The sequence below is a fragment of the Myotis davidii genome, unplaced genomic scaffold (genome assembly GCF_000327345.1).
Source record: "Myotis davidii unplaced genomic scaffold, ASM32734v1 scaffold77, whole genome shotgun sequence".
Lineage (NCBI taxonomy): Eukaryota > Metazoa > Chordata > Mammalia > Chiroptera > Vespertilionidae > Myotis > Myotis davidii.
Window position 1 is genome coordinate 1605784 of NW_006289713.1, and position 12476 is coordinate 1618259.

Below are 12476 nucleotides of genomic sequence, written 5' to 3' on the forward strand. Positions count from 1 at the left end.
CACAGTAGGCGAGGTTTCTGAAAACCATTAAAGACCAAATATTAGTAAATTGAATTCTGTCTTATTCTCTACTCTTCATATAATGGAGTTTCACAGAAATTTTCTCCCAAAGATAGAATCATACTTGAGATGACCGCAAACATTCTTTAAGCATAAAGACTTACATAAAGACTTTTAGCTTTTATTTTTTTGTAATTTTTGTTTTTGAATAGCATGACTGACTTTATTTTTCTATTGCCGTTGATATTCAATGTTATTTTATATTAGTTTCGGATGTACAGTATAGCAGGTGCCTTTATTTTATTTATTTTATTATTTATCTATGCATTTATTGGTTGACTCTTGTATGTGCCCTGACTGAATTGTCGGGCCAGGGCCCATAACTTTTAGTTGTTTTTTTTTAAAAGAAAAAAAACACATTACTGGGCTCTAACTGGTTTGGCTCAGTGGACAGACTATCAGCCTGCAAACTGAAAGGTCCCAGGTTCGATTCCAGTCAAGGGCATGTACCTTGGTTGCGGGCGCATCCCCAAGTGGGGGGTGTGCAGGAGGCAGCTCATTGATGTTTCTCTCTCATTAATGTTTCTAGTTCTCTATCCTTCTCCCTTCCTCTCTGTAAAAAATCAATAAAATATATATATTTTTAAAAAAGCATTAGTGGGATGACTCTAGTTTCACTTTTGTGGACAGAAAAGCCAGGAGAGAGAACCCTGGAAGCATCTGTACCCTCTACTCTAGCTTTTCAGGCTCTGGTTTTTCTCACTTGACCAGGTTGCTAATAAGTAGTGTTCACCCCATTCCCGAATAGGGCTTCTCTCGCATGCTATTCTTCTGGCAGCTCATTTTTCCCTGAAGAGTCAGTCCTAGAGGACTTGCCTCTCTTCATTTCTGCCCTTGGAATAGTTCCCCAGAGTTGAGGAAAGAAAACTGAATTTACCTCGACAGTAATGTCTTTGATGTTTCTCTGACCCTAAGCTGCTCAGCTATGAATCACTGAATAAAACTGATAGAGCATTCATAGCTTATAACAGCTGGGAGCTAAAGTGGCTCTAATGCTGAGGTGTTGTTCTTTGTTTGCCAAGTTAATCCCTGAGTGCAGTCTTAACAGCAGACCCCAGAAATGGTCCACTCCTTGAGATGCTGTCAGCTCTGTCTTAGCTGGACCTGTAAGTCAGAACTTAGAGAGCCTTATTCTAAAGTTTTATCTGGGTTGGTGAGTTATTCTGGCAGCAACTGGCTGGGAAAAAAATTCCCTTTACCACCCACAAAGACTCTTTTTAAGGAAGTTAATTTGTCATTAGACAGTTTAGTAGCAGGCGCTCAACTGAGCATTATTAAAGTATCTTGCTAGAAATTATTTCATAAAATAAAGGTAGGTAGGAGAAGGTATAGGGGGGATAAGTGGTGACGGAAGGAGACTTGAAATGGTGAACACACAATACATATACAGATGATGTGTTATAGAATTGTACACCTGTGGTGAACACACAATACATATACAGATGTGTTATAGAATTGTACACCTGAAATCTATATAATTTTGTTGACCAACGTCATCCCAATAAATTCAATAAAAAAGAAAAAGTAAGGGTACATTATTAGATTTTTGTATCTAGGTAATCATAACTTTATTCACTGGGATAGAACCCAGTATCCTATTGGACTTGGGCTAATGGCCCTATTGTTTGCTATTTTAATAAATATGTTCAAAAACTAAGACTCCTCTCTCCCCTGCTGGTTGCAATTGAGAAATATAGACCATCTGTGAGACGTTTTCCTGCCTGTAGGCTGCAGATGAAATGGCAGGCATAGGGCTATGCAGGTAGGACAGAAGTTTGAGAGGAGAAGGCCAGCACAGTCCAGGTTCCGTCCGGAGGAGGATGGTGTGTGCATGCAGCATTCCACACTTAGAGATGACACATTCCACACACGTGCAGCCAGTGTGCCGCCACTCTCCCAGAGCCCCCCTGGAAAAGTCATCAGAGCTACCACTTCCTGGAGAAACGGATAGGAAGCCCTTCTCCCAGCCTGATGAGGGTCAGCTCTCTGGCTCAGTGAAAGGGGGAGAGAGGAGCGTGGGATAAAACAGACTGTTGGGTTTTCCTGCAGGAGTCTGAGGGATTTGGTGACAGACTGTTCCTTAAGCAGAGAATGAGCTTACTGTCTCAGATGACTTCAACTCCCATTGACTGCCTGTTTAAGGTAAGACACCACAAGTCTTTCTTTGTGAGGAGCATGCCATCTTTCGGCATCTCTAGCATCTCTACAGAATCCAAATGGTGTTCTGTGTAGTTAAACACTGAAGTCCGCTTTGTGCTCAGGGTGGTAGGATGCTGAGGTTTTACAGGTGAAATCAGCACGTATGGTCATCTCCACAGCGTGTGCTATGTGATGGCTGCGCTGGATGGTTCACCGAGGGCCCTGGGCCTCCACGTTTGGAACCCTCTGCTCCAACTGTCCTGGACAGGCTCCATATAGCCATCTCCCAAACTTAGTTCATCTCTGCCCTCAACCCCTTTCCCTATTCACCTGGATTATTTTGAAATAAATCCCAGAGAGCAAATCAATTCATCCATCTATATATTAGTGTTTCTGCAGCACTCAAAAAATTCACACCTTAAAAAGCACATTTCTCAATATTGATCGTAACCTTGATGTCACTTCTCAGCACATTGCTTCAGGTAACCAGAAAGAAGTGGAAAGACTTCTGAGCCAAGAAGACCAAGATAAAGATGCCATCCAAAAGATGTGCCACCCCCTGTGCTTCTGTGATGACTGTGAGAAACTGGTCTCTGGGTAAGAGAGTCCTCGTGGAGGCTCCATGTTCCAGGAAGCAGGATACTCGGGGCTTCAGTGGAACTTTTCTACTTCTTTGCCATGTGATTTTGAATGAGGCACTTATCCTGGATGCACTCAGCTTCCTCTGCCGTAAAGTGGAGACTAGTCTCTGCCTCTTTGGAGCATTAGATGGAATAAAGGTCCGGAAAGTACTTGGCACGTTGCTGGGCTGGATACAGAATAGGCAGATATAGGGCCTGCCCAGCCTCAGCAAGTGTGTTTAGGATGGGAGAATGCCAACTTCCCCCAGTAACCCTTTCTGGTCCCCCCTTAACCACGTCAGGCTATTTTGCTGGGTGTCAAGGCCTAGAGGGGCGGGGTGGCCGGGAGGGACACTAGATGCCTCAGTTCCTCAACCTGTGAGCAGGGACTGGATTCTCTCTAGGACACTATAAGAGAGGCCGGTTTGGATCATACCCTGAGATCTGTCTTCCAGTCCTAAGACCCTGGCATGGCCGGCCTTGTCAGGAGGAGGCTTTGCCCTGCCGTTCCTAGGGTGTCTTTCTCTGTATCTTTTCTCTGTTTTAGGAGGCTGAATGATCCTTCAGTTGTCACTCCATTCTCCAGAGATGACAGGGGTCATACACCACTCCATGTGGCTGCCCTCTGTGGTATGTGGTCTTGGGTGGGCCTCTGAGGGTTGTCAAGGAAAAGGGATGGACCCAAGGACGGCCCAGCAGAGGCCTGAGGCCTGGCCGACAGGTGCAGTGGAGTTGGGGTGTGGAAGGGGCTGTATCATGGGCCACCGCCGGTGGCTTCGTTGGAAGAGAAGAATAGCAGACGTTCCTCAGGCCTTCCTGTGCTGCTCCTGGGCTTGTCTGTGCTCTCACTGTCCTGGGCCGGTGGTCCAGGGAGGGAAGGCTTGAGTCCGAGCTATCAGAATGATCTTAGAATTGGGGTTCTTATATCCTGCTTTTATTTTTATTTATTTTTATTTTTTCATTCATTTCAGAGAGGAAGGGAAAAGGAGAGAGAGATAGAAACCATTAATCAGAGAGAACCAGTAATCATTAATCAGAGAGAACCATTAATCAGCTGCCTCCTGCATGCCCCCCACTGGGGATTGAGCCCGCAATCTGGGCATGTGCCCTTGACCAGAATTGAACTCAGGACCCCCCAGTCTGCAGGCCGACGCCCCATCCAATCTCGAAACATCTTTATCCAGGTCTATATCCTGCTTTTAAAAAGTAACTTTTAAAGTGCACAAAGTAGAAAACACAAACCTCTTCAGTATCACCTGCCATTCTTCTGTCTCCCAGATATAATTTTGATTTATGAGTATCTGGAATTTCCCTGTGCTTGTGTGTATATGAATATAAAGCATATGATATTGTGGGGACCATACTGTTCTATACTGTGTTTTTTTCACTCGGTGATATATAAGAACATTTCTCCTTGTCAGTGTTTTTTAATGGTTGCACAGTATTCATCTTATGAATTGATGAACCATGGAATCTTCTGTGGGTGTCTGAGGCTCTTTTCCAGTACCTTCTCTTGCTAAGAAGTAGATTGGAACTGAGTCCCTGCTAAGAGACACCCCAAAGCGCCCAGAATCTGCAGAGTCTGACTTGATGATAGCTCTGGTTCCTCTCAAGCAGAAAAGTTCCTTCTGGCCTGGCTCATGCCAGGGAACAAGAGGGTAAAATAATGTTGTGACTTCACACTTAGGGTTTGAAAGCCTCTTGTCTTTCTCCATTATGAAGTCCTTCTGTTCTGTAGGGCAGGCATCCCTCATTGACTTCCTGGTTTCCAAAGGCGCTGTGGTGAACGCCACGGACTATCATGGATCAACTCCGCTTCATCTTGCGTGTCAGAAGGGCTATCAGAGCGTGACGGTGAGCAGGGGGTGACGGCGCCACCGGTGCACGTGCTCGAACGAGCTGGGCTCTGACCGACTCCAGTCGTGGCTGTGCTCCTCTGTCCCACCGGCTGCAGCTGCACAGCGGGGCTGCGAGTCTGCAGCTCCTCCACCCCTGGACAAAACTGTGAGGTCTAGACTATCAGGACAAAAATTTTAGGACTTGCTTGCCTAAAATGTCCTGATAATCTGGGGGTAGCGGGGTGGGCATGTACTTTTTTTTTTTTAATCTCGAAACATCTTTATCTCTAAGGTAGGATGAGAATGATGTCATTTATGTGTAGAATGGGCAAATAAGATTGAAAATGGAAACAAGTGACCTCCCCCTTACTCACCTGCTTTCTCCTCCCCTTTGCAAGCTGCTGCTATTGCACTACAAGGCCAGCGCTGATGTGCAAGACAATAACGGCAACACCGCTCTCCACCTGGCCTGCGCTCACGGCCACGAAGACGTAAGTGGTGCTTGCTGTCCCTGTCTGTGTTCACCCTTTCTCTCTCGTGAAGAAATGTGAATTTTAATCAGTTTAGTATAGTGTGCTTTGTGTTGATAATTATTGAACAATTTGGTGTGTAATGTTTTTAATTAAAAAATTTTAAGTTTGCCGAAACCGGTTTGGCTCAGTGGATAGAGCGTCGGCCTGCGGACTGAAAGGTCCCAGGTTCGATTCCGGTCAAGGGCATGTGCCTGGGTTGCGCGCACATCTCCAGTGGGAGATGTGCAGGAGGCAGCTGATCGATGTTTCTCTCTCATCGATGTTTCTAACTCTCTATCTCTCTCCCTTCCTCTCTGTAAAAAATCAATAAAATATATTTTAAAAAAAAATTTTAAGTTTATTATAGAAGCTATGTTGAAATAACAAACCTGGAACTTAATTGCTCATTATCTGTCATAAAATTAAGTTATTTCCATTCATCCCTGCTACTATCTGACTCTTACCTTTGTTCATATTCAATTTTTATCTTTTACTTTTTTATAGTAATATCAAGGAATTTCATAATTTTCATTTTCACTTAATATTTAACTGTGTTTTATTTTTTCCTAACTATTCTCTCTCCCCTTCTCTTCATAGTAACATACAAGTACTTTTATACATATACAAGAGGCTCAATGCACAAAATTCGTGCAAGAGTAGGCCTTTCTTCCCCCAGCTGCAGGCACTAGCTTCCCTCTGGCATCCGGGACCCGGGCTTCTCTCACAGCCCTGGCTTCATCCAGAAGGTTGTCCAGAAGGATGTCTGGAAGGATGTCCACTCTAATTAGCATATTATACTCTTATTATAAATAGGGTTGAAGCTGGGTTAGGTGGGTGATGTATAAAAACGAGATCGTACCCTACACATTTTTATGCAACTTGCTTTCCTAGCTTAACGATACATTATGGAAATTCTCTAGATCAGTAAATATAGCCTGTCTTTCATCGCTGCAGTAATCAGTTATGTGTGTTGCAGTAATCAGTTATGTGTGTTGCATCAGTGTTCCTAAGACTGCCTGTTGATTCAGTGAGTTGTGACAATACCTATGAAATATTATCTACCAGGGCAGCTCATTGCGCCACTCAGGCCATATTTTATTGGAGGCTGGTCATGTACCCTCTGCCTGGCATGTACCAAAATGTCAGGAAAGCAGGTGTTCAGTATCAACCACATTGTTGTACAACAGGTTGGGCACAGTGAGCCCCTCTTATCAGGTAGGGGACTTATACACACCCTAAATCCAAGCTCCCAAGGAATACTGCAAGTCAAGGGCCAACCTTGCAGTCAGGCCTTTCAAGGGACTGTGGTCTCGGGCCTGCTATGGTCATTCCTTTCTGCGCATGGATACGTCACAATTTATTCAGCCACGTCTAACTGACGGACCTTTGAGCTCTTTGAGAAAGTGAGGTGTCCTGATCAGGTACCCTGGAGCCCTTGGGTTTCCTCTCTGTTACTGTGCAGTTGCTTGGTTAGTGGAGCCTTGATTAAGCTGGGACCTGGATCTAGGCTGTGGAGTGCATGAATGTTGCCTGGGGCTTAGCATGTGAGATAATGATGGCATCTCCTAATTTCTTTGCAGTGTGTGAAGGCTTTGGTCTACTACGATGTGCAGTCATGCAGACTAGATATTGGTAATGAGAAAGGAGACACTCCCCTACACATAGCTGCACGCTGGGGTTACCAGGGCATCATAGAGACGTTGCTACAAAATGGAGCATCCACAGAGATCCAGAACAGAATGAAAGAAACACCCCTCAAGTGTGCGTTAAACTCAAAGGTAGATTTTTTTTTTATTTTTTTTTTTTCGGAAAAGGACTATGACTTTAAAAACAAAATCAGTGTCTACAGATTAGGTCTTGGCTATGCTGGACAAATTGCGTTAGTGCCTGAGGGCAGGACTTGGCCTGTACCCTCTCTGCTGCATTTGGGACCTGGTGGTTAATGGGTTTTTACTTATTTATGTTATTATGAGTTGTTCTTTGTGTTGTTCTAAGAGCTACTCCCAGCAGACTTTGCCCCAGCCTCTGAGTACTGTTGCCTTATGAGCAAATGGAGTGGGTAAAACGGGAGAGTAACTCTGACTGGCAGGAGCGGGGAAAGGGAGTGGAGCCTGGAAGCAGTAAGGGATGTCGTGTCACCTTCAGCTCCTAAAAACCTTATCCTTATCCTGATTTGGCCAATTTTGAGCTTCATTGGGTATTACTTCTTTCAAAAGTGATTTGTTAATGAACTACTCATCCTTTCCTAGGAGTAATGTCTGGGAGCATTCAGTTATTGACAACATGTAAAAGTGCTCACTTCATGAGTGAGTGGGGAGTGAGGAGTGGGGGGCTTAGAGAAACCATCTCTTTGAACCTCATCTCCCAGCAGGTTGAAGGCATGCCTTCAGCAAAGTGTTGTCGGCCAGCTGGCCAGAGAAAGCCGAGCCATGTGCAGTGGAAGGTCCCAGGTCAGCAGGTTGATGTGTCTAGAACATCACTAATTTGTGGCTCACAGAAATGATTCCATTTTATATATTTTATTTTTTAATCCTCACCTGAGGATATTTTTCATTGATGAGAGAGAGAGAGAGAGAGAGAGAAAGGGAAGAGAGAAACATCAATTGGTTGTCTCCCGTACACACCCCAACCAGGGATCGAACCTGCAGCCTGGGTATATGCCCTGACTGGGAATTAAACTTGCTACCCTTCAGTGCATGGGATAATACTTTAACCAAAGAGCAATACTGGTCAGGGCAAACGATTCCTTTTTTTTGTTGCTGTTATTAATCCTCACCTGAGGGTATTTTTCCATTGATTTTTAGGGAGAGTAGAAAAGAGAGGAAAAGACAGAGAGAAACATCAATGTGAGAGAAACACATTGATTGGTTGCCTCCTGCACAAACCCTGACCAGGGCCTGGTCCGGGGAGGAGCCCTGCAACTGAGGGATGTACCCTTGATCGGATCGAACCTGAGACCCTTTGGTCTGCAGGCTGACACTCTATCCACTGAGCCAAACCAGCTAGAGCAAATGATTTGATTTTAATACAAGCCTCCTGTTGTCTCCCTCTGCACAGGCCTTGCTTTCTGCTTCTTGATGTTTTCAGCTTCCTTTTAGTTTCTGACTCTCTTCTAGGGAAGCCTTTCAGTTTATGTCATCTTCTAGGAATAGCACAGTTTTTAAACTACTTTATTGAGGTATGATTGACATACAAAAAGCTGTACATATTTCATGTACAGGCAGACCTAGGAGATAGCAGGTTTGGTCCCAGACCACTGCAAGAAAGTGAGTCATAAACTTTTTGCTATTGGAGAGTCTTGTCTTCAATTTGTAAAACACACAACATCTATGAAGTGCAATATAGCAAAGCACAATAAGATGAGGTACACCTGTACACAACTTGATGCGCTTGGAGATACGTACATACCTGTGAGACCATCACCACAATCTGTGCTATAAACATATCCATCACCTTCAAAAGTTTCCTCTTGTCTTTATTATTATGTTTGTGTGTGACAAGAACACTTAACATAAGTTGTACAGTGGCACCATTTTAGAAGGTGAAATCCCTGCTCCTGACCACTGAGCCATTCTTCCCGTGCACTCACAGGGTCTCTGCTCTGTAGCAGCCACAGCTGATGGACTGGGTGGTGCTACCTGTGGCCTGAGATGCCCGGAGGAGCTGAGGGTTTCTCTGCCCCTGTATCTTCTCCCAAAGGCCCCTTCCGAAGGGAGGTCTCAGAGAGAAGGAGACAGCTGCCTGCTTGGGTTTGCTCTGAGCTGCTCGTGGTGCCAGTGACAAGGCCACACTTTATTCCTGTGGACAAATAGCCGGGGGCTGGACAAGGCAGCCTTTGAGGCCCCTTCTGTGGCTGGGCTTCTCTTGTCCCCGGAGCCCATGCATGGGAAGCGCCAGCTCCTCTGCCAGGCAGCAGGAGTGTGGTGTGGCAGGAGGAAGCCCAGACTTACGCAGTGTGGTTCTGAGCGAGTTCCACCAGCCGTGGTTTCCCTGTCTCTCCAAGGGTGTGGGTGAGCTGTCTGCTCTTCTGAGGAGATAGGCAGTCAGTGGGGTATTATGGGTGATGCTTTAGTGACCCATCTCATTCAGTACTTTGCTTGTCCCCTTTGTCCTCCTAGATTCTGTCTATAATGGAAGCCCGTCACATGTCCTTTGAAAGGAGACAACAGTCTTCAGCAGTAAGTGAACAGGGCGGTAGTCCTTGGCCCTATTTATGACCAGAGCATCCTCTCTGGCCCTCATCTGTCCCTTCTCTCGTCATGCTCCCTTGCTGCAGGTCCCTGTGCCACCCCCTCAACACTTCATGGATTCCATCAGCCAGGGGTCCTCCGCCTCCAGCTTTTCCTCTGTGTCCACCAGCTCCAGAAAAAGGGAGCCCAAGAAGGACTACAGAGAGGTGAGGCCCAGGTGGGAGGGTGGTCTGTGAAGCCCTGTATATGGCTCTGGGTAAAGAGTCAGGGCCTGCCCTAGCTGGCTTGGCTCAGTGGATAGAGCGTCAGCCTGCAGAGTGAAGGGTCCCGGGTTTGATTCCAGGCACAGGCACATGCTCAGGTTGCGGGCTCAATCCCCAGTAGGGGGCATGCAGGAGCGAGCAGATGAATGATTCTCTCATCGTTGATGTTTCTATATCTCTCCCCCTCTCCCTTCCTCTCTGAAATCAATAAAAATATATTTAAAAAAAAAAGAGTCAGGGCCTGACGAGGGCCACCTAGTTGGCCTGATCACCATAACCAGGTCAGCCTTGTCAGCTGTGGCCAAGGTTGGTGCCTGGAGAGAAGCCCAGATGTTCTCACCTGCTTGCCCTTCATGGTCAGCTCCCTCAGCAGCTCTTTGCTTTGTGGACAATGTGTGTGTGTGTGTGTGAGAAAGAGAATAGCCTAAGAAAAGTATAAGTAAAGTCACCTATAGGTCCACTGATATAAGATCATTTTACAAAGCAAATTTTCTCTGCCCCTACCTCCCACTCCACAAGCACCTCTGTTAGCTTGATGTGGGTCCTTTCTGACTCCTTACAAAGTTTATATAGACACTAGAGGCCCGGTGCACGAAATTCATGCATGGTGGCAGGGAGAGGGGGTGTCCTGCAGCCTGGCCTGCACCCTCTCCAATCTGCGATCCCTCTTGCAATCCAGGGCCACTGGCTCCTAAACCCTCACCTGCCTGCTTGCCTAATGCCCCCAACAGCCCTCCCCTACAGGCCTGGTTGCCTCCAACGGCCCTGCCCTGCAGGCCTGGTCCGTCCCCCCCCCCCGACTGCCCTCCTCTGCCAGCCTGATCTCGCCCCCAACCGCCTCTGCCTGGGCCCCCACCACCATTGCTTTGTCCGGAAGGAAGTCAGACGTATAGAAGATGGCCGGTTGACCTGGTCTAATTAGCATATTACCCTTTTATTATGTAGATTTATATACACTCACACATTGCATCTAGTAAAAGCTGATTTATAGCCTGGGATTTGTTTTTTGCATTTAATCTGTCTTAGAGTTTGCTCAGTGTCAGCCACAGAGTAGACCATAGCATGGATGTGCCACAACTCCTCTGCTCATTCCCCTGTGGGTGGGGACCCTCACTGACCCCACCTAAGACCCCTCCTCCCATGTTATCCTCAAGCCCTGACCTGCTCGTGGATAACCCAGCAAGCGTGGCTCAATGCAGAAGCACAGCAAACAAAACCGAGAGGCACTCTCCAGAGGCTAACAGAGACCTGGGATCATCCTTGGGAGGGTGTCCCCCTTACGAGTATGTGCCCTCAGCTAGCAGACAATGAGAGCTGAGTATATGTGGTCCTAAAGGTGGCTGACCCAGGGAGTGCTTGTGCTTCAAGGTGGCCCTCGTCTCACTCTGCCACGTGATAGCAGCGTCATTTTATAGACCTTGCATGGCAGTGGGCTCAGAGCTATCAGCACCTCCTGGGGTGTCTGTCTGAGTAGTTTTAGGGATATGTTTGAAAGCTACTGAATCAAGACTCAAAATTAAGAAACAAATGAAAGCTACTAGGCTTTCAGAAAGGTGGTTTCTTTTAATTTTTTTTCTCATTTATTGAGAGAGACAGACAGACAGAGAGACATCAATTTGTTGTTCTACTTATGTATGCATTCATGGGTTGATTCGTGTATGTGCCCTGACCGGAGCTTAAACCCGCAACCTTGGCATATTGGGATGATGCTCTAACCAACTGAGCTACCTGTCCAGGGCTTCTTATTTTTATTATTGTTTTATTAAACTTATTTTTCTAACATTCTTTTTTCTTTTATTAAGGTAGAAAAACTTTTAAGAGCAGTTGCTGATGGAGATTTAGAAATGGTGAGTTTGTAGAAGTGCGTTTTACAAAGCTTGCTCTCGGTTCAGTTAGGAGCTGTGTGGCTTTGTTGTTCACTTTCACATAGAAGGTGGTGCACCTAATAAATATTTGGTAATGGCAATGTGACCTTTCCACCACAAATAATGAGGCGAGTGGACATAAAGCTGCATAGTGAGCGTGTCCCTGCCTCTTAGACATTCATATTCTGGGAAGGTAGTGAGATGTTGGCAAGAGACTAGCCCGCACCCAGGTCTCAAAGTATGGGCTCAAAGCCTGTCACATTAGCTGGGAGCAAGGTGAGCACACAGGGTAGTGGGTGAGGAGGCGGTGGTGGAGGCGAGGGCAGAGCTCAGAGGGTGTTAGGGTGGCCCTGCAAAAGTTGGGGACACCTGCAACACCTGGGCCAGGAGGCTGAGGTCTGAGGCAGGAAGAGATTAAACAAAGATCTTATATTCATACTAGTAGCCTGCTGCACAAAAATTTGTGCACTGGCAGGGGAGGGTTCCCTCAGTTATTAAACATTTATCGGCACAACACTGACCACATTGGTGGTGGTGGTGGTCTTGTCATAATGTGTTATGTTATGCAGATGAAAATCTATTTAAACAGATTTGATGTAGATATTTTCAAAGATGGAAGAATTGTCCCTGTCAACTATTTTAGTTGATTCATATCTTCACTGTCATCATTGCAAAGTTTTCAGTCCCCATATGGATTTCTGGATATAATATGTCATGCCCTGTCCATGTCCCCCTCCCTTTGTAGCCTTTGTTACCTTAAGGGCTCTAGCCAACCTTACTGGCTTAAAAATGTAAGCTTTCAACACTGCTCTGTTCCGTATCCTTCAGATGAAAAGTGGAGTTGGGTTGCAGCAAAGGAGAGAAATTCAGAAGGGGAATATTGAAGTAATGACTGCCGTAGGAGAAGAAGGAACCTATTTCCCGGGCCACAGGTTGCTGGCGCCCTGGACCCCAGGGCTGGCAACTTCTTCGGGTGGCTGCAGCCTCAG

The 12476-nt window shown here is 46.1% G+C and overlaps 1 protein-coding gene across 1 annotated transcript in view; it reads left to right on the forward strand.

Moving 5' to 3' along the window:
* The window catches only part of ANKRD27 (ankyrin repeat domain 27), a 69424-nt gene that overhangs the window by 38930 nt on the left and 18018 nt on the right, over positions 1-12476 (forward strand). Inside the window, 9 exon segments of the mRNA XM_006762174.2 lie at positions 2110-2202; positions 2669-2796; positions 3367-3449; positions 4558-4673; positions 5056-5148; positions 6750-6947; positions 9288-9347; positions 9446-9565; positions 11425-11469. Coding sequence (XP_006762237.1) covers positions 2110-2202; positions 2669-2796; positions 3367-3449; positions 4558-4673; positions 5056-5148; positions 6750-6947; positions 9288-9347; positions 9446-9565; positions 11425-11469 — 936 coding nt within the window.